General features: G+C 41.1%; 1 protein-coding gene across 4 annotated transcripts in view; it reads left to right on the forward strand.

Annotated features, from left to right (window-relative positions):
* Positions 1-625: 625 nt before the first annotated feature.
* The window catches only part of NRXN3 (neurexin 3), an 897,015-nt gene continuing 878,152 nt past the window's right edge, over positions 626-19,488 (forward strand). For all 4 annotated transcript variants that reach the window (XM_030451649.1, XM_030451652.1, XM_030451650.1 and 1 more), the window contains exon 1: positions 626-1,334. In XM_030451649.1, the coding sequence (XP_030307509.1) occupies positions 626-1,334 (709 nt within the window). The remainder of the gene's footprint in view (positions 1,335-19,488) is intronic.

The raw sequence follows: 19,488 nt of genomic DNA on the forward strand, positions 1-19,488 counted from the left end.
GTAAAGATATGGTGAGTAGCAGGACTAACCTTTTCCTTTATTTTCTTCTTTTGACTCCCAGGTCCTGTAAGCTCTGAGAGTGCCAACCAGTGAATTATGGGCTGGGTAGCCACCAGTGCATCATGAAGATTGACTTTATTTTTGTCCTCTTGAGGATCACATGCTTTATGAATTCAGCCTCTCCTTCATCTGACTGCCACCTCTGTCAATATTGTTACCACTTCTAGGAAACCAGAATCTGAGGCTTGTGCTTCAGGTCTGTGTTTCCTTTTTCCTGGAACAAGTGTCACCTTTTTGTGTTCTACCAAAACAAATCACTCTGGGTAATTTTGCCCTTGACAAAAGTACACTGGCTGGAGAAGTCACTTCAACTACCCTGTACTTCTGAGTTAGAAACCTCTGTATCCTAAAGGATAATTGAGATCTTTTCTTGGTGAGGAGACATTCCCTCTTGATCACTTGCACTTGCTGTCTCACTTCTCACTTACTCTCCTTTGCTCTCTGTCACTCTCTGAGCTCTTCTCCTCTTCCAGTTGGATTTAACATTTGTTGTTGACTGCCGGGGTTCTCCTCCCAGTAGTGTGGCTTTTGGTTTTCTCCTTGGGAAGCACAGATTCTTGAAACAATGGGCTTCACTCTGCACTCCATTTACTTCACCTTGAAGGTGAGTTTGCTGCTGGGCTCATTGCTGGGTCTCTGTTTGGGTCTGGAGTTCATGGGAATTCCCAATCAGTGGGCCCGCTACCTCCGCTGGGATGCCAGCAGTAGGAGTGAACTCAGCTTCCAATTCAAGACCAACGTCTCTGCTGGGCTGCTCCTCTACTTTGATGATGGTGGTGTCTGTGACTTCCTCTGTCTGTCCCTTGTTGATGGGCGCATCCAGCTCCAGTTCAGCGTGGACTGTGCAGAGACTACAGTTATCACAGACAAGCAGGTCAACGACAGCAACTGGCACTTCCTGATGGTCAGCCGCAATCACCTTCGGACAGTGCTGGTACTGGATGGTGAAGCCAAGCCAGGTGAGGTGCGTCCACAACGCCAGTATATGAACATTGTCAGTGACCTTTTTGTTGGTGGAGTCCCACTGGACATCCGTCCTGCTGCCTTGACTCTTGATGGTGTTCTGAGTGAGCCTCCATTTCAAGGATTTATCCTGGATCTGAAATATGGCAACTCTGAGCCGCAGCTCCTGGGCAGTCAAGGGGTGCGACTGGAAATGGAAGGGCGATGCTCAGAAAACCCCTGTGAAAATGGTGGCACATGCTTCCTCCTGGATGGTGAGCCACACTGCGACTGCTCAGCCACTGGATATGCTGGCAAACTGTGTTCTGAAGGTAAGAATATTTCATTGATTCCTGCTGATCTTTACAAAATCCAGATTGTTCATTTGTCACTTAGCGGGGCTATGACTGAGCTCTTGTCCCTGCTGGTAGCTACCTGAGGAATTGAAGTTCCACCTGGAACTAATGAAATAGGAGTAGCTGGAGGGCATGAGCAATTGCAAGAAGTGCCTTTCTGAAAGGAAGCTGCATCTGTAGATTTTGTCAGCAACTTATTGATAAGGGTAGAGAACATAAATTGGTAAATATAGAAGTACCCTATGTTAGTGTTCATAAAAGCATCAGTAAGAAATTATATTAGCTATCTGGGTGAATTCCACTACTCTGCATCCCTGAGAACTGAATGAAGTGTGGGTAAACAGGAGCCACATATGGATGGCTGGATGGCTAGCATAGCTGATCAACAGGACACTGCAAAAGTTAGGCTGTCTGTCATATTATCTGTTTCTAGTCTGTGGAAGCCTTGTGTACCCCCTCAGCTGCATACTCATCACTGAATGGCACCTTGATTGTTTTAGCATCCTTGATGAAATTGCTTTGGGGCCTGCTTAACAATCTTACTTAGTATTCCAAAGGGAAGAGAGCTTTGAGTGTTTTCTACATTGTTTCATACCCTTCTTTAAAATTTGAGTCCAAAAGTGTTAAGTCATGCAAACCACATGATGAAATGTATTCCAGGGTTTTTTCCTTGGTCTTTAGCAGTGTGATTGAAATTAACTCAGTATATGCAAGAGTTGACTGGAAATCCCAGTGTTTTTAATGATAATGCCATTTAAACATGGCAGTTTGAGCTTAAGCCAAAGATGAAACCTTGGCAAGCAGTGTCCCATCTCAAGGAAAAAAAAAACCCTGAAATTTTGTCAAAATAGAAATACTTGCAATAATATAATAACTAATGTTTGTTTACTACTTTTGGCAATGAAAATAGATTAACCAGAATTTAATACGTAGAGTGTGAGAAGTGCTGAAAATAAAGTCCCTATGCTGTTGGTTGATATATAAGCAAAAACCCTACAGAAGTACTATGTAAATACAGCTCTATGCTTACAGTCTAAACGAAGAAGTGAAAATGTTTTTATAGGAATGGAAGGTTTGGAGATAAACATGACATCCATATGTGCATTCATTTTGAGGCGCTATTAATAATAACAGAAAATTTGGCTTATTTTAAAAATATTACAGTAACAGCATGTGATCATTAGATAGGAGAAGTGAACCTATGAAGTGTTCAGTACCTGGATTCTTCCTGGCTACTTGCTCCACACTGATCAGGTCCAAACCACTATTTTCTGTCCTTAAACCATGAGTTACGAGGAGCGGAAGAACCTGCAGGATCAGTGACCAGGCACTTCAGTAGCTTGGCTGATGGGCCTAATCCTCATATACTTACAGAACAAACACCCCTCATGTGTAATTGCTAGTTTTGGGTGATGAAACATTGCAAGAGCCACCTAGGAATGTGGATCATCCTGAAACAAAGAAATAAGCCTCTTTCAACTGCTGACCTAATAGATCTAGACTCCATGAGAACCTGCCTAAGACATTGATAGTGTATAGTTTTCAGTGAATGTCTTGAGAAATGCTGACAGTGAGTGAGGCTTTCATGGACCTGTGGGGCAATCGTGAGAGTTGTGGAATTCCTGCATTTCCTTGGTGGGTGGATCAATATCAAAACCATCTTCAAACAAATTCAGGGATATTTCTGTTGTAGACATTTCGGATCAAGCAGTGCTATTGTTATCTTTTGAAGCCATGCGTCACCATTGCTGTTTGTTTCCTATAGTGATTCATCAGTTTCCAGCCCAACCTTCTAATTAAGGGTGAGCAAAGAAGTTTGTCATGATGTACCTTTTTTAGTAAACATTTTTAACTCACTGTGAGCTGCCGTCTGCTCACTCACACCAAAGGTGCTGTTCAGAGAACTTTTCCAATGCTAAGATTTCCACAAACAGTCATTACCTTATTTGGTTCTTCAGTTTTCTCTCATATTACTTCATGGTCTATATTTGATTTATGTCAGAATTTTATAATCCACCTTGTGTTCTGCCTTCGTTATGCTGCAGAAGGGGTGATTTCTGTGTGTTAAATGATGTCACCCAAAAATGTTAACAGTGCCTGCACAGCCTATGAAAAGAAGGGCAAAAGAGAAGAAAAACTGTTTTGCAAGTGGAAACAAGCAGGTAAAGAAAAGTGGCATGGAAACAAAACACAATCAGTTCAGTATAGCTGTTTTACCTGATTTTGGAAAATGTAGCTAACTCCAAAGATACTTTCTTTCAATTCTGTGAGTGCGGCAGAACCTTCACTGATAAACAGCCTGATATGTTAGGATCAGCAAATGGATGCATGTCCTTCTTACCTGTAGCTTAATGGGCTATTAAATAACTTGTGGGTCTGTGTTTTTTCTCTGAGAGATTGAGATGATTATTGTCAGAACTGTTCCATATTGTTTTGTTTCCTTATCCTGCTTCTAGATATTTGCAGAAGTAACGTGATTATTTTACTCCCAGTGTCATTTTTTAAAAAGACATGCTCTTTCAACTGGATATCAACAACTCCCTCTTGGGGGGGATCCTCAACTCCATTACAGTATTTACTAGTCTGTAGTCTGTGTATTTTCATTTTATCACCGGAGTTGGCTCTTTTACTGGGAACTGACGGGATCCAATCAATAACAACTTCTGTTTGAACAGCTAAATGCAATATGTACCTTTCTAATAATGACTTGTCTTGACAATGTCCAGGCCATTACTTGGCTATTGACTGATACCTATGTCTGCAGATGGTAAAATGGTAAAACCACAGCAAACTCATTTATTCTGTGGCCAGATAAATAAGAAATAAATAGAGAGTGAAACCTCCTGATCCTGTACTGTGATGGAATGAAGCTCCATTTACAGTACTAGGGTTTACTGTGACACAAAGTACAATTCCAATTATAGTTAAACCTCACCAGAGAACAACCATTAATCCATACCGAGACAAAGCTAAGTGCTGTCCAGTACATGCCCCTGATGTGCATAAACATTTTTGGCAGTTCACATGCACCTAGAGTTACCAGGATTGTGTAAATCATGATACTTTCCCAGACGGGTAGCTGAGCTGGTCATTGCTGGTCAATGAGAAGAATGATTTCTGTGTTTGAGTGTATAGAGTGGAAGTGCAAATGTGTGCACAATTTGGAAGGTTTGACTGAATTGAATAAAATGTGATAGTAATTTTGTTGGAGTAAATTGGTTCACTGATTCTGACAGCTCTGTAGGGTACAAGGATGGCTGATTTGAGTAGCAATTACTTTGTATGTTTTTGGGCAATGGTGGCATTAGACATGAAAACTGAAGTTAGAGACACCTTCCCCTCTAATAAACCTCATCAGTCTTTGTGGGATCACGCTGCTGCCAAGAGAATGAGGTTCCTGTAGGATCTGAGCAGCACAGATGCATTCATGTAGCTTGAAAAAAAAAGCTCAAACAAAACCTGCCCCATGCAAATTTTGAAAACTGTGCTGCTGTAGCGGTCAGATGAGAACGTTCTGTTCTGCTTATTCAGGATCACACCCTCTTTCTTAGGGTGCAAGAATTTCTCTTTTCCTCTGACATTGCAATGTAAAGAGTGAGTTCACTGATGTGGACAGCGTCAGTGCAAAATTACACATACAAGTGTATTTTGGCCCAGGTCTCCCTAGGCCCCTTCTGGACTTCAGGAGGAAAGGTGAACAGATGATGTGCTTAGAAATCACGTTAGCTCTGCTTGTAGTTGCAGAACCAAGATGTTGCAGTGATCACCAGCTTCACAAAGCGCCTTTGTGTTGCCTGCAGGGGCTGTTTCTAAACGAAGCCTGAATAGGGGCCTGATTGCACCTCTTCCCTTGATTACAGAGCAAGATTTCCTGGGGATGCTGCCTGCTGAATAACAGAGGAGCCCGTAGCTCTGTAATTATCACACTTTTAACGGCAGCGGGAGCAGATTTTCCTATAGCCCCTCTGCTTCCTTTAAAGTGAGAAGTTACTGCAGATTTATCCTCCACCTGCCCCTTTGGAGCAGCCCAGCTTTGGCTGCATCTAAAGGGACTGCCCAGCCTCACTTGCAGCCCCCCCTGCCAGCCACCCCATACTTTGCAAGACTAAGGGCTAATTTGGAACTTTGCCATGAATCTGATGGATACACTTAATTTGCATAGACATTTACATAAATTTTGTAATCAGAAACAAATGAACATGACCATAATATTTGCTTCCACTTGCATGTTCTCTGATAGATGAATATAAATTTGTCGTTGTTGAATTCACCAGCAATAAACAGCTGCGGACCCTCCACTTGTTCTTGTGCTCTGCTGTTCTGGACAGCAGGCAGTTCTGGGTCACACTTTGATGGGCCCGGATCTTCACTCACCAGTGCAAAACTCTAGAATTGATGGTCTCCAAGGGCTATGGAGTAAATATGAAAGGGTCAAGTCTGCTTTTTTTATGCCACTTCTTATGCTACAGTTCTGGCCATTGTGGAGAAACATGGTGAGAGCTCTGCTTGTGACTTCATTTTGCACAATTTGGTTTTCCCTATCTCTTTCTCTTGCTCATTCTTCCCAATTCCTTTGCTGGTATTTAAATACTAAATCCAGCCAGTTGTAATTTTTGATGCACTGCCAGATGAGCACCAGAGAAAGATGATGTGTTAAGATGTTAATTAATGTTTATAAAGTGATTTGAAACTTCAAAGTGCCATTTAAGCACCATTTGTTATTCTTAATAATAAATATTAAAACCGAGCAGGAGCCACAGAAATTAAATGTAGATACTATATAGCCCTTCATAGGAATGGCCTAGGACCTATTTTCCCTCACTGAGCATGGACTGCCTGCAGCTTCAAACCTAGCTGCACTTGCTTTGTACCCTCCCCTGCTTTTAATGCAGGGGAGCCACAGGGAGATAACAGGCCCCCTGTATGGAGTGTGCCATTGATTCAAACAGTCCAGCTGCAACACATGCTGACAGCTGTGTTCTTGTTTCACTCTTCTGTATTATAGATGACCATGAGGCTACAATCCTTTTCTGCTTGATTGCAGATCAGCTGCAGACCTCAGGCAGCAGACAAGTTATAGCCTTCAGTTAGGCAAAGTTTGGACATCTCTGCTCAAATGAAGCAAATTGTGGTTGGTTACAAGGGAGATCACCATTTGGTGTGAGGTGGAACTGGTGAAGAGTGAAAACAATTTGTTGGCAAGGAGGAGGTGGGGATAAAACCAGGATGAAACGTTGCTTTAGAACAGAGTAAGCCATAGTTCACATAAGATGTTTACAGCAGCTGTTCTGTTTTCATTTTACCTGCCTGATGGTAAAAGAGAACAGTTCTTGGCTATTGCAAAGAGTAGATTTAAATGGGCTGAGTGAACTGGAGGATTAAATCTGTTTGAAGTTTGGATACCAGCTTTCTCTGTAAGCCCATAGACCAGCCTACTGGCTTGTGCTCTACCCCAAAAGTGTGCACAACTGGTATCTAAACAGGAATTTTTGGGTATTACTAAATAAAAACATTTAAATAAAAGTAATTAATAGTAATTATGAAAGTAATCAGAGCCAGAAATTTACAATTTCCAACTTAGGGTCAGGCCATAATTTGATTTTGGAAGGAAGGTTTATTTTCCTTTGGTTTTGTCCTAAAAAAACCTCAAAACAAACCACACCAAAACACAACAGGAAAAAGAGTTCATTTATTATTACTGTCCAGGCTTCTGCTGAGCTAGGCATCCTGTCATGGAGGTCAATCAGCAGTAAATATAGCCCCAAGCAAGACAGCACATGCTGCAGCCTCACTTTGATCCTCATTCCAGGATGGAGGTGTGCAGGTCATTTGCTACAGGGTAATTTTTGTAAAGTTTTGGTGGAAAATGGAAAGAGATAATCCTCCCAGGTACCTTCAGGATGCTGGAAATGGCTCGACAAAGCTACAGGGAAAGAAGTGGAGGAGGAGTGTGTCTGCCCAGCAAACTCTGGCACTGCTAGGAGAAGATGAACCTCTGCACATCGACCTCAGCACTGAGCACTCCCAGGTGTGGGAGAAGGTGGTAATCCATTTGATGAAATGCTAGAGGGGCCAACCTGTCCTGGGCCAATTTCTGATTTCACTTTACCTCTTGTTCTTTTGCTGACCCACTTTGAACTGGTTGGATAGCAAAGCTTCTTTATTTCCCCATAGAAATCAAGACAACTGCCATGTTATTGCTGTCCAGAGACAGCAATGTGACTTTTGGGTGTATGTGTGTGTGTGTGTGTGTTTCTCCCACAATCCTTCATTGCAGACAGTGTCACTGCCATTTGTAAACCCATACTGCAGAGCAAAGCATTTGATCTCCTTTGGTCCATGAACAGGTCCACGAACTGTCAGCTGGTTGCAAAGCAGCCCAAGGGCTGAGAAAGGTGTAGGCTGATGTAGGCAGCATGTCTGCAAGGCAGACTGTTTTTTGACTGCCCTGTTTTGTGGCATGTTCAAATGAAAGATGTGAAGCATCATTTTGACCAACTACGACATCAGAGTAAGAAAGCTTGGAAATGTTTTCCTTGTGAGAAGTGGTTGTTTTGTTCAAATAAAAATATTTAGGAAAAAAAAAATCTTGATTTTGATGACAGTCAGCAGAGAAAGCAGTGTATTTTTATTTGAAAGAATTTCTGTATTCTAACATTGTTTATAATACAATCTGTAGAAATTATTTCCTTATTTTGTTTAATATTGTAAAGATTATTGTCTCTAATACAGGTCTACTGCTGATGAGCTGCAATGTATCACAAAAATGTTGAAGTGTTTTAAGGAAGGGTTCCCAAACTGTCTAAAAATATCTAGAGAAAACCCATGGACTCAACCCCACTGTGTTACATCTGTGGGAACTGTCGAGCTCAGAAATGGAAGCAAAATGACACCTAAGTACAGGTTAGACTGGACCAGAGAGAAGAACAGATTTCCAGCTGACAAACAAGGAGTGCAGCCTGGAGCACAGGTAGGGCAACAAGTCAGATTGGTGCTCTTTGAAACCTCCCAGGAGGGAAGAGTATCTTGAAGCACTGTTATCATTTAAGTTCATTGGAAGTGACAGATCTGTAGGTACTGCTGTTTGTCAAAAGTTCCACTAAAGGAAGGGACCAAGGAATGATCTTGGGTGGACAGGACTTAGGTTATTCTGCATTTGACTTCTCACATGAGCCAGTGTGATTGAACAGTGCCATCCCTGAGCAGTGTGACAGTGAAAAGAAAACAGCTGTATGAATTTATAGAAGAACCAGAGCTGCTGATTTGACAGGCTGAGGTTTTCAGTAGTTTGGTCTTTTGCTTTTTAGTGTGTTGGATTGAATCTATGTAGTTTTCCATGTAGCTGGACCTGAGGACTGGGCAGTGGGCACTCCCAAAGAAGAGCATAACAAATACCTCTTTGTGCAAGAAAAATGCTCTTTGAAATGCAGGTGGTTAAAGCTGAGATTTGGACTGTGAGACCAAGTCTCTGCCTATGAAAATCGCTTGGGAACTCCACTAGAATGGCATGACAGCCATTAGTGAGCTCTGGGGTGTTTTCCCTGTCATTGCCATTGCCACTGGGTGACTCCCAGTTTGCCTGAGGCAAAAAATAGCTAAACCAAAGTACTAAGTAACAAATCCTCTCGGGAGAACAATTGGCTGTGATTTCAGACCTCATTTGTCAATGGTATTTAATTATAGCCCTGCTACCACTTACAGAGGAGGTCACTACTTTGTTCTAGGTCTATTTAATGCTCTCTCTGGCCCTAAAAATCTATGAATCTATATCTTACTGTTTTGACGCATTTGTAACAGTCTCCACTGGTTTTCTTGCAGAGCTGAAATTACTTAAGTTTCTACTTGGTTGCTTGGCAAAGTGTTGCTGTTGGAAAGCTGACTAAAAAAATTTAAGCCACTTCTCAGGTCTGGGTGAGAAACAAAATTTAGGTTTCATCTGTTTTAGTTTCTAGCCTTAAAGTAGCCCAGTTGCTTTCTCTTCGTAAATAGCTGGCTGTGCTGCAGTGGGAGCACATGAACTACCTGAAATTGCAGACAGTCTCATTAATGAGCTGGTCTGTAGAAAACACATCAAATGTACACAGGATTGTATGAAATGTTTTCTTGAACTGCTGGTCATATAAATAGTATTCAAGTGAAAATTAACCTCATACACCAAATGTTCTTTAGTCAGGCAAAGCCTTATTCATACTGATGAAAGATGTGCTTAACTTAGAACTAAATCCAAATGTATTTAGAATTTGTTGACCTGGTCAGTTTTAAAAAAATAGTACTTTTAGGTTCCATTTTATAAAGTGATTCAGGTGCCTCGGAGCCTTGTGGCTGGTTTGAACTCCTCAATAGCAATTTTAATTATTTTACCTTCTGATTGTGTTTTTTTCCATCCTTTTTCACCTCCAAGGATTTGGATGGAGGAGCACATTTCTGTTTGAGATTCTTTCCTTCCTTATGTCCACCTTTAATAATTTCAGTGATTAAAACCCCCAAAATGTTCTTTTTTTAAAAAAAAAAAAACTGAATGAAGAAGAAAAACTAATTGCAAAAATACTGCTTTAATGTGATGTAAAGTTGTGGATTTCAGAATTAAATGGTAGTACCTGCTACAATCAAGATGCCACATGGGATCCAATCAAATGTGCTTCAGGCAACCTGCACTTGTATTGTGTGCGAGGCAGGAAAATATAAGAGCTCAAACACTGTCAGGTTAATCATAACTTGTGCATACATGTGGCACATTTCATCAGAGCATTCCTAAGCATCTCACAACTACTGATAAATCAGTCAGCCTTCACGTCACTCTACTACACTGTGAAATGCCTGTTATCTCCATTTTACTGAAGGCAAAACTGAGAGGCAAGCAGAATGTGAATTATTGAAGGGTATTGAGTCAGGATCTGCCTCAGGTGGGGTAGGAATCCATAACGCTAAATCCTAAGTATTAAACAGTATAGTAATTTCTCTAGCCAAGTGTGCTAGAAAAGCTGCAAAATACTTCAGTTTGCGTTGAATGTAAAGCTAAGAATGGGGGCTTGAATTTTATTGAATCTTGTAAATTTTCAACTGATTTAAATTCAAAGAAAAGTATCTTTTTATTCTTGTAGGATGGATTGGCCATACGCAGGCAGTTCTGCCCTTTGTGGCTGTTGTCTCATAACTATCAGATGAAGCCATCTTGAACAAGCTTGTTTCCTACCTCTTGCCACTGTACTGCACTATTTGGGCTATGCTTTATGGATTTCTCTGTTTAGTGTTGGTTTACAGTCAGCTATGAGGTAAAAATACATTTGTAAAATGAAAGGTTTAGCCATCTGCAGTTTATGTGCTCTTCAGTGTCACTTTTCAAAACAGAGAAGATCCAGTTCCTTTAAATGTTTCCAATAGAGAGATCTGTATAGTTACACATGATGCCAAAATGAAACATTAATTCCAAGCCTTTGAATGTTTTACTGAACATCATCTTGGATGAAAGGTGACAGAGGAATGTGTTATGGGGTAACATCTTCCCTTCTCTCTGCATTTCTTCAAATTTGCCAACGTCATGCTCTTGTGTACCTTTCTTTTCCTGCATAGCTTTCTCTGTCAATATAGACAGTGAGTTTTATCAGAGGCTTTGCTTCCAAGAGGAGTGACTCCAACTTCCTTCCTGAAGGAAGGACTCTCATGTTGGGCTTCTAGCTGAGCTATAGATCAGACTTTATAGAAGGTTGTTCATATGAGATGGGACAGAAGAGTTTTGAATTGGACTTCTTTTGTTTGTTTGAGAAAAGATCATATAGAAAAATGGATTTCTGACAAGACCTGGGCTTTTTATCTCTGTTCTCTTTGAGCAGCTTGAAAAGAACATTTTAGGAGAGTCTGTGTTTGCCCAAAAGTCTCTTCTTTAGACATTGAAAATAGTTCCAATATGTCCCATTTTTAGTATTGCTCTTGAAAATAAAGTTTTGCAAACAGGAAAACCAGAGGCACCCAAGTGAGCAGAAAGTTCTGTGTGGAATGAAGTGGATAGCAGATGGGACATGATGACCTTGTGCTTATTCTGGAAGCAATAACAAAATGAGATGGCTTGAGTAGAAGCTCATTAGCCCAAAAGTGCTCTCTTATTTTCTGTGTAATCATGACATACTACATTTAACTATACTGTCTTCCAGCAGATACTCTGGTTTACTGCATAGCATACATAAGTGTGAGTAGGACTTCTGTGCTCAGGAGTATTACTGATAGTTTTGAACAGGCATTTATTACAGACATTGTTTAAATTAAATTATTAGACAATGTAAGCGTTACTTATAGATTATTTTAGTGCAGTGCACAACAAAATTTAATTGTTGGTGTGGTAAAGAAGCACACCACTGGAATTTCTTCAGATCTGTAATAATACTCAAATGCAGAACTAGGCTAGAAGAAAACAGATCTGAAGTGATAGTCAATGCCAAGATCACGAGTGACATTTGTTGGTAGTGGTGTCAAAATGGATCCCAAGATACTCTCACAAGAGAGAGAGGGAAGTCCAGACTGAGAGTTATTGCTAAAGCAATGACAGATGGTTGGAGAGTGCTACCCAGAGCTGTAACTATATGAATCTTTTCCTTAAATCTTCCTAGCTCTCCTTCATAAGCCAAATCACACCTAGACACCAACACTCCAGCTGTTCCTTCCTCAGAGCAGAAGTATGATGTGTTGATTTTGTAGTTTCTTATGGCTCTGCTGATGTTCCTCCAGCCTAATCGTTCATTGCAGGCTTTACCCTGGTTCTGTTGGGCTCATCATCTCTGTTGGTATTAGGAAGGGAGAAATAATCCTCTGACTGTGGCGTTGATCCTCCTTTCTTTTGACCCCAACCCTAATATGGTAGATGGAGGAGGCTGTTTCCAGGAAGAGGAAATGGAGTGAGAGAGATGATAGATGATGTGAAGGGAAAGTAGAACTGTCAAGATGATCAGGGCTGGCAGAAGAAGAGTTTCCCAGTTGTGACTGGCCAGGCCAGTTTTTGCATGCTGGCACTGGCATGCAAAGCAGTCTCTCTGAGGCAGCGCTCTGGGAGGCTGCATGCTGGGCTCTGCAATTAGAGGAAAAGCCAGTGAGTCAGTCAGGGAGAACCCAGTCGTGCTCTGTGTTTGGGGTGGGAGGGCTGCCCAAGCATGGAAAACTGATCAGCCTTCAAGGCACCCAGTTGGAAGGTAAATCTATACTTTCAAATTTGCATTCTTAGTACTTATCTCCAGCTAACTGAACATTAACATCATTTGTGGATCTGTTCCCTGAGCATCTGCTGAGAGTGCTCTAAATCTCCTTCCTGTTGACATTTGATTCTTTTGCTGGAATTGACCACCTGATATCAGAGACCCTCCTCATACCTTCCTAGCCCTCATCAAATGTGTCCCAAGAACCTTGATGGGTGTAAGAACACCTGCTCTTTTCCTACAACAGTATTTTATTCTCATTCCTCTGCTCTTGGCTTCAGGGACTGAAGTCTTTCTAGGTCTTCAGATATCACTATTGATCCTATTTGGTCTACACATTCCACATAAATGCAATTAGAGGAGTTGTAGGAGCTTTGAGTATCCTTTTGCTTTATCAGGATGATGTAAAGATACTGTGACCTTCTTTCATTTCCCTCCAGGCCTTATGACAGGGAACTGGGTAGTGGGGTATGGCTAACACACTCAAGTTAGTGGTTTCTGAGAAAATCTTCATCTCTGTTATCCCCTTAGACCATTTGGTATGAATTACTTCTGTCTGTTGGAACTGACTCCTCCTGACCCCTTTGGGATTCAAAGCTCTGCCAGCTTTAAGCACACGGTATTTTCCAGGATTAATTGTTACATGGGTTGGACACAACAAGCATCTCTTCAGTGTGTGGAAATCTCAGAAAGGAGCAGATGCCTGGTTGTTGTTCTCCACAAGAATGTGTAAATTTCAAGACATGAGGTAAAAGCTCCATCTGCTGGAACAGTCTTTGAAGGCCCTCTTGGAGACAAACTCCAGCCTTCTGCTCTTAACTGAGCAGAAGTGGCTTCATTCAGGACCTTCTATAACACATAGCAAGGACTAGTGTGAAAAAGGTAGCAGACAGAAAACAGCCAGAGCTGATGCTATTCATGTGCTGAGGCAACAGTGCCAACATTGTCTTGAACATCATTGGTACTGGAGACAGATCCTGTATTTCCAAGGTAATTGCCAAGGTTCTGCCTCCAACCTTGTAAGGAATAGCCCAAAGTTGGCCATTATCCAGCAAAACCAACCATAATCTGTGTCATGAGACTGCACTGCTGAGTTTTCTGGAGGTAATAAAAGTTGGTCTGCACTACATTTGAGACAATAGAGTATGTCTTTCCCTATAGGTGTGGAGAAAGACTGTGAAGAGTAGATCTAGTGACAAAGCAGTGCTAATGCACACTAACAAAAGACCTGTTTGATCCTTGTCATCTGGTGTAGTATCATCATGCAGACCCCAGGGTATAAAGAGGTGCTGTTGAGTGCTCAGAAGGTGTTAAGAGTTCAGAGACTCTGAAGATCAAGATATCAAGTATAGCTTACAGGATGTCACATGGTCCAATCTAAATTACTATGGTAATAAATAGGCCATTTTGACCATGCCAGAGCTCTTTGCCATCAGTTGAGTAATAAGAAGTGCAAAATGAGTGGGGAAGGGTTTCCAGTTCTTTCTGTCAGTGTCCAGTTCCTCCTTTTAGTCACTGAATTGCAGCGAATGCAATTCTTGGATCGATAGATTTTACTTTCTTAGCAACCTGAATATCATGCTAGGAAGTTTAGTGAGATATTAGAGGGTAACAGTTGTCGTCTTCACTAATAGTACAGCCCAGATGTGCTATACACCTTAAATTGCAGTGATGATTAGGAGCACTTCCAGAGTTTAGTGAATAAATCTTTGGAGACAGCTTCATCCTCTTCTGTAAATCACTGTATGGCTGTAGTTACCTGACCAGTTTAAATTTGTATGTATGTTTTTCCCCATTCCTTTTCAGAGTGTCACTCATAAGAAAGCTTGCCCCCAGTAGAAGTGGGTGTTACTTTCTCTGGGAGTCCTGCCAGAGATAATGTAGGAGTGAAGGAGCAGGTTTTGCTCGTGATGCATTACAACAAGTAATATGTTGTTTCCCTGTTCTGGTTTGAAGGAACCTAGCAGATGTATGTTGTCTTCCATCTGAAGTCAGGATGGTAAAGTGGACCTTTATCCACTGACAAGTCCGGGGTCAAGGCTGTCTCACAGTTCTTGTGTACCATCATTCAGTCATTTAGTCTGTAGAGCATACTTTGGAGTGAATGGGGATTCTAACACAAAGCCTGTTTGTGGTTTTTATTTTTTTTTTTTCCTGTCTCTTTTTGTGAGGTTCATCAAGCATTCAGCATTTAGAGTACAAATGTGTTCTACTTTCCCCAGTAACTAGAACCTACAACAGCTAGTCTTTCACCCATAACAAGCCATTAAGTTTGTGGACGTTATGACTGATAGGCAATATCCTCCTTTTGGTTAGTTTCCTTTTCTCTAGTAATTTATCAGTGAGGATTAAACTGTATTACGCTGTTAAGAAGGAATCAGTGCCTCTGAAATGGTGGTGTGCAGAACTGATATTATTTGTTAGACTTAGCCTCTTGCCTTCTGGGGTGTTTCTGGGGTCAATATATGCTGTCTGCACATCATAAAAGCAAGGAGAATCACGTTTCCACCTCACCTTCTTATGGCTAATCCTGGAGAAAAAGAATGTTCCAGTGACAGTGGTCACAACCATTCCAGGCCAATATTACTGTAAGGCAGAGATGCCAACTTAAGCTGTCTGCAGAGGTAGGTAACGTACTTTTGGAAGGAGATAAAGTTACAGTAATGTCCTGAAATAGAAGGTTGTCAGGCTGGTCTGCATAGTGTTTCTGCTTGTTTTACAGAGTTCTGCTGTGGCAGGGCTGATAAGCAATACGGCTATATAATGTTACATTAAATAGATGGCCAGAGAGATGTGCTCAATTGTTTTCTCACTGGGAAATCACCAGGATCTGGATACAGTATTATTAACCCTGCTGCTCTACGCCTCCAAGCTGGCAAGCTTCCTCACCAGACTATTGATATACAGCAACTGGTGGCTTCTGAACAAGTCCATATCAATGTTCTTCTATACATTCTGTTAATACAGGTATTTCATGACAGACTTACTTACTAGGGAAGATACCACGCGCTCCATCTGCTTCTCCATATACTGCCTGTGCTACATTTCTATCGTCTTAATTTTGCAACTGTGTGGTTTTCTGTTACTTCCCCATGTGTACTGCCTAATATCCCTTAGGTGGTACAAGGGTATGATTTTCCTGATCATCTTTCATCAAATGACAGTGTTTAGCTTGTCATACCTGTCTATATATCCAGCTGGACCTTCACCCTTCTTCCATCTTACATGGATGTGTACCAGAATGACCTGCAGATAATATTCCTAATTGAGTGGCTGCTGTCCATGACAGGTGGGAGATGAGCAGCTGAATACGACAACCAGTTTGCATCTTACATATTCAGGAGATTTTAATACAAGCCAACAAGTTCTCATCCAGGAGGAGTTACTTCTCAAAGTAAAGATTTTTAACAAGGAGCTGTTACAGCTGCCTGAGCCTGTGCAAACCCCTGGTAAAGCGATTGCTCCCACGTGCCATTCTTGCAATGCATTAGATTAATATTCACTTCTTGGGGTTCACCTTGCCACAATATCATCATATCACATGCTAAAGCAGTTGTAAAATCAGTATTAACAGTATTAGTAATCTTTCAGAATCTACATTATACTGACTTTTTTTCATTAGAGACTTAAATTCTACCTGAACCCTCATGTCTGCTTTTTGAGGTTTGCTTTGAAGCAGCATTAGACTGTACTATATTTGAATGTTTATTCGTGTGGATATCCCCCAATACACAGACTCATCTTCAGCTCCTTCAGCTGTATCATGCAGCAAACCATTGCAGAAAGACAGTACTTACTTAGTAACTACATAATGGAAACTCCATCTTCATTCCTACCATGTCATTGTGGTTGTCTGCAAATCTTTATCTGTGCTGTTCTTTTTTTTGAACTTGGATTCCTCTGTGGAGGAAAAGGAAGTACCTTCTTCCAAACCCCTCCTCCATAGAATTTTAAGTATGTGAGTGATTACTCACCTTACAGTGAACTCTGTAAGTAAGGTGTAGTCAGAATAAGTTGAACAGCTTTCCCTGGTTCATGCTGCAGTTATGGGTTCTGAATTGTTTGGGTTATACGAGAGGTCTGTGGGTCTCCATAACCTCATCACAGACATGGAAGTACAGATACCTTGGGACAGCCTGACTAGTTTTCAGGTTGTTTCTGACACCTTCCTTTTCCGTGCTTTTGGTGCATGAACAATTAGATCTGGATCCTGGGTGGTAAGTTTGTGAGAGAGAAGTACTTGATTTTACTCATGCAACAAGCATCTGGTGGAAATTTCAGCAAAGCGATTGTATTTGAATACAAGAGACTGAATTGTGTTCTTTCTGTGCTTAAGACCCAGGTGAGTTATCAGTTAGTGCTAGTGTTTGTCAGTGTATTTGGCAGTCTTCTTGGTGAGGGTGTTGTGTTTTCTGTTTACACAGTGCTCAGTATGTTGGTGTACTGTTGAAAGCCAGTTATTGTGATGGTGACTTTTCTGGATTCAGACTATTAATTGAGGGCTCTACTCATCTGCTTTCACTTAGGGACTGCTAAGTGGGAATAACTTTGAATCTTTATTGACAAACAGTGGATTTGAACTGGTGGCTTGGAGGTGAAAGGTTTCATACTGCTCAGAAATGTCTTTCGTATAACAGATGTGAGCTATTAATTGCACACACTCTTTCACAGATTTAAAAAAGAGTAGAAATTTAAAAACCTTTTTTTTCAATACCAAAAAGATGGATGGCTCTTTTTCTTACACCTTCTCTGGCAGTTATATGTTGTCCTGGGTATGATCTTACATGTATTATGTTAACATTAATCAGAAATTGTTGGGATTGTGTATAGAATAAAACAACCCCAAACGTCTTCATGCATGTGCTGGTAGTTTTAAGGGTCCAGTCCTAGTTCACTCCATGTAGAAAGGCATCTACTGAATTCAGTGGGTATGAAGTTCAGCCCTGCCTTGTGAATATGTAGTTAGGTTTCATCTGCATGGATCCTGCTGCAGGCTGGGGGTTTACATTTAGACATTCACACAAGAAAATTTAGTATTTTGAGAGATGCAGAATGCAGCTGTTTCCTGTCATTATGTTTCACATTTACTTAAGTCAGCAGTTACTCTTTTCCAAGCAGTGCCTTTCAACAATAAACAAGGCAAGTGCTTCCAATAGAACCTCTTGATGACTTCTATTTAATTTAAATATATATATTGCAGCAGCAAATACAGCAATAGCATAGAATATAAAACCCACTAACATATACTCTAAAAATGATATGTAGATGTAGGAGGGAGAGCAAAAGATGCATTTCTTCTGATCACTCATGCTGTATTTAAGGTGATTGTTGTAAGATGGAGGAACATATACTTTATATTTTTATGTGTAATAAATAGAGTTTTCAATTTACAGGCACACTGGAACTCCATCGTAATTGAAATTGGACTGAATGAATCAATAATTAGTTAATACTTATACCAAACCCAGAGGCATGCTAAGCACATTAAAGATACCAAGTAAATTTCAAGATCATGGTCTTTATTTTCAAATCAGTAGGCAATTCAGGGAGATGCATGTTTAGAACAGGAGACTGTGAGTGGTTCCTTGGCCGGAGTGACATACTGAAGCACAAATCTTAGCACCTGATGGCACCAGGTGGCTAACTAGCACTGTGGTATCCTTTACTGAGAAGTTTTTTCCTTAGTGCTTTTCTGCACTGGGGAGCAGGTGAGTGAGAGAGATCTGCAGGGATTTTTCCAGACTTCAGTAAGAATGCTCACCAAAAAAAGTAAATAATAAAAGATATGATATAATAATAAAGATACATCTTAATATGTATGGGCTCTCAAGCCCTAAGTACAAGGCTTAGTAGAGCAGACATGATCTTGTCAAGACCACCAACTCCCCGAAAACAGCATCTTCTGCAAGACCTCCAGTACAGAATTGAGTTTCAAATTAATCCAATCTGATTCCTGCAATAAATCTAAATTTTAATCTTTATTCACTATAATAAGTATTGAGAAAGAAAGTGGGAGGTTTTTTTTTGCTTTTTCAAGCAAAGATAATCTTAGGAGTCCTAGGGAGGTGCGTAACATTGTGTGAGTTGGATTCAATGGTGAAATGCTGATAATTCCTTCCAGCAGAGAGATACCACAATACTGAGGATATAATATCTGGCCTATGGGGTGGAGCCTGCTGTAGGTCCCTTTTAATGTGGAAAATGCCACCTCTTGATTTCTCTGAGACATCTGTGTGCCTTGCAGTAGATGTACTGTGCCATTTCTGTCTTGGGGTGCTGTGATGCAGCACAAGGAATGTTGGCATATGGCATCAGTAAGTGCCAGGTGTAACCAGGCAAAGGAGTGTGCTTTGCCCTCCAAGGCTGCTCAAGCTGCTGCTGCTTTGGAGCTCAGGTGTTGGCTTCTGAGGCCAGTGGTATGGCATATCCTCCCTGCTGTGCCTTGGCACCCAGGCCTGCTGTGAGCAGGGAAGGGCTTAGAAAGCACAGAACTGGCCCAGTGGAGCAGCATCTCTCTTCCTGCAACATGTAAGATTTAGTTGGCAGCAGAAGTGGGGTGGGGAGTTTTCTTCCTTGCAGGTCTCCCCCTTATCCTGCAGCCTCTGACCTCTTCCCAGAGCAGGCTGGGTAGAAGTAAGCAAGGCTCTTTCTGTCCTTGCCTGACTAGGATAGTCACAGGCTTCTGTGGCTCCAGCTCCTCTTCTTCAGATTGCTTTGAGGAGAATATTAATATCCTCTAATAAGACTGTCAGACTTATCAAGGGATTTGTTTTATTAATTCCAAGACTGGTTACAGCAAATAGATTATAGCTTGGTCCACTTCATAGGCTTAACAAGCCCTCTCTCTGCTTACTTATCACTTTTTTTCCCAAATCTCCTTGTGTTACCTCCTTTTTCTGTTCTTTGTGTTACTATTTATTGAATATCCTCAGGGCTGTATATGTCATAGC

This window comes from Calypte anna, chromosome 5A, assembly GCF_003957555.1.
Source record: "Calypte anna isolate BGI_N300 chromosome 5A, bCalAnn1_v1.p, whole genome shotgun sequence".
In the NCBI taxonomy this organism is placed as follows: Eukaryota; Metazoa; Chordata; class Aves; order Apodiformes; family Trochilidae; genus Calypte; species Calypte anna.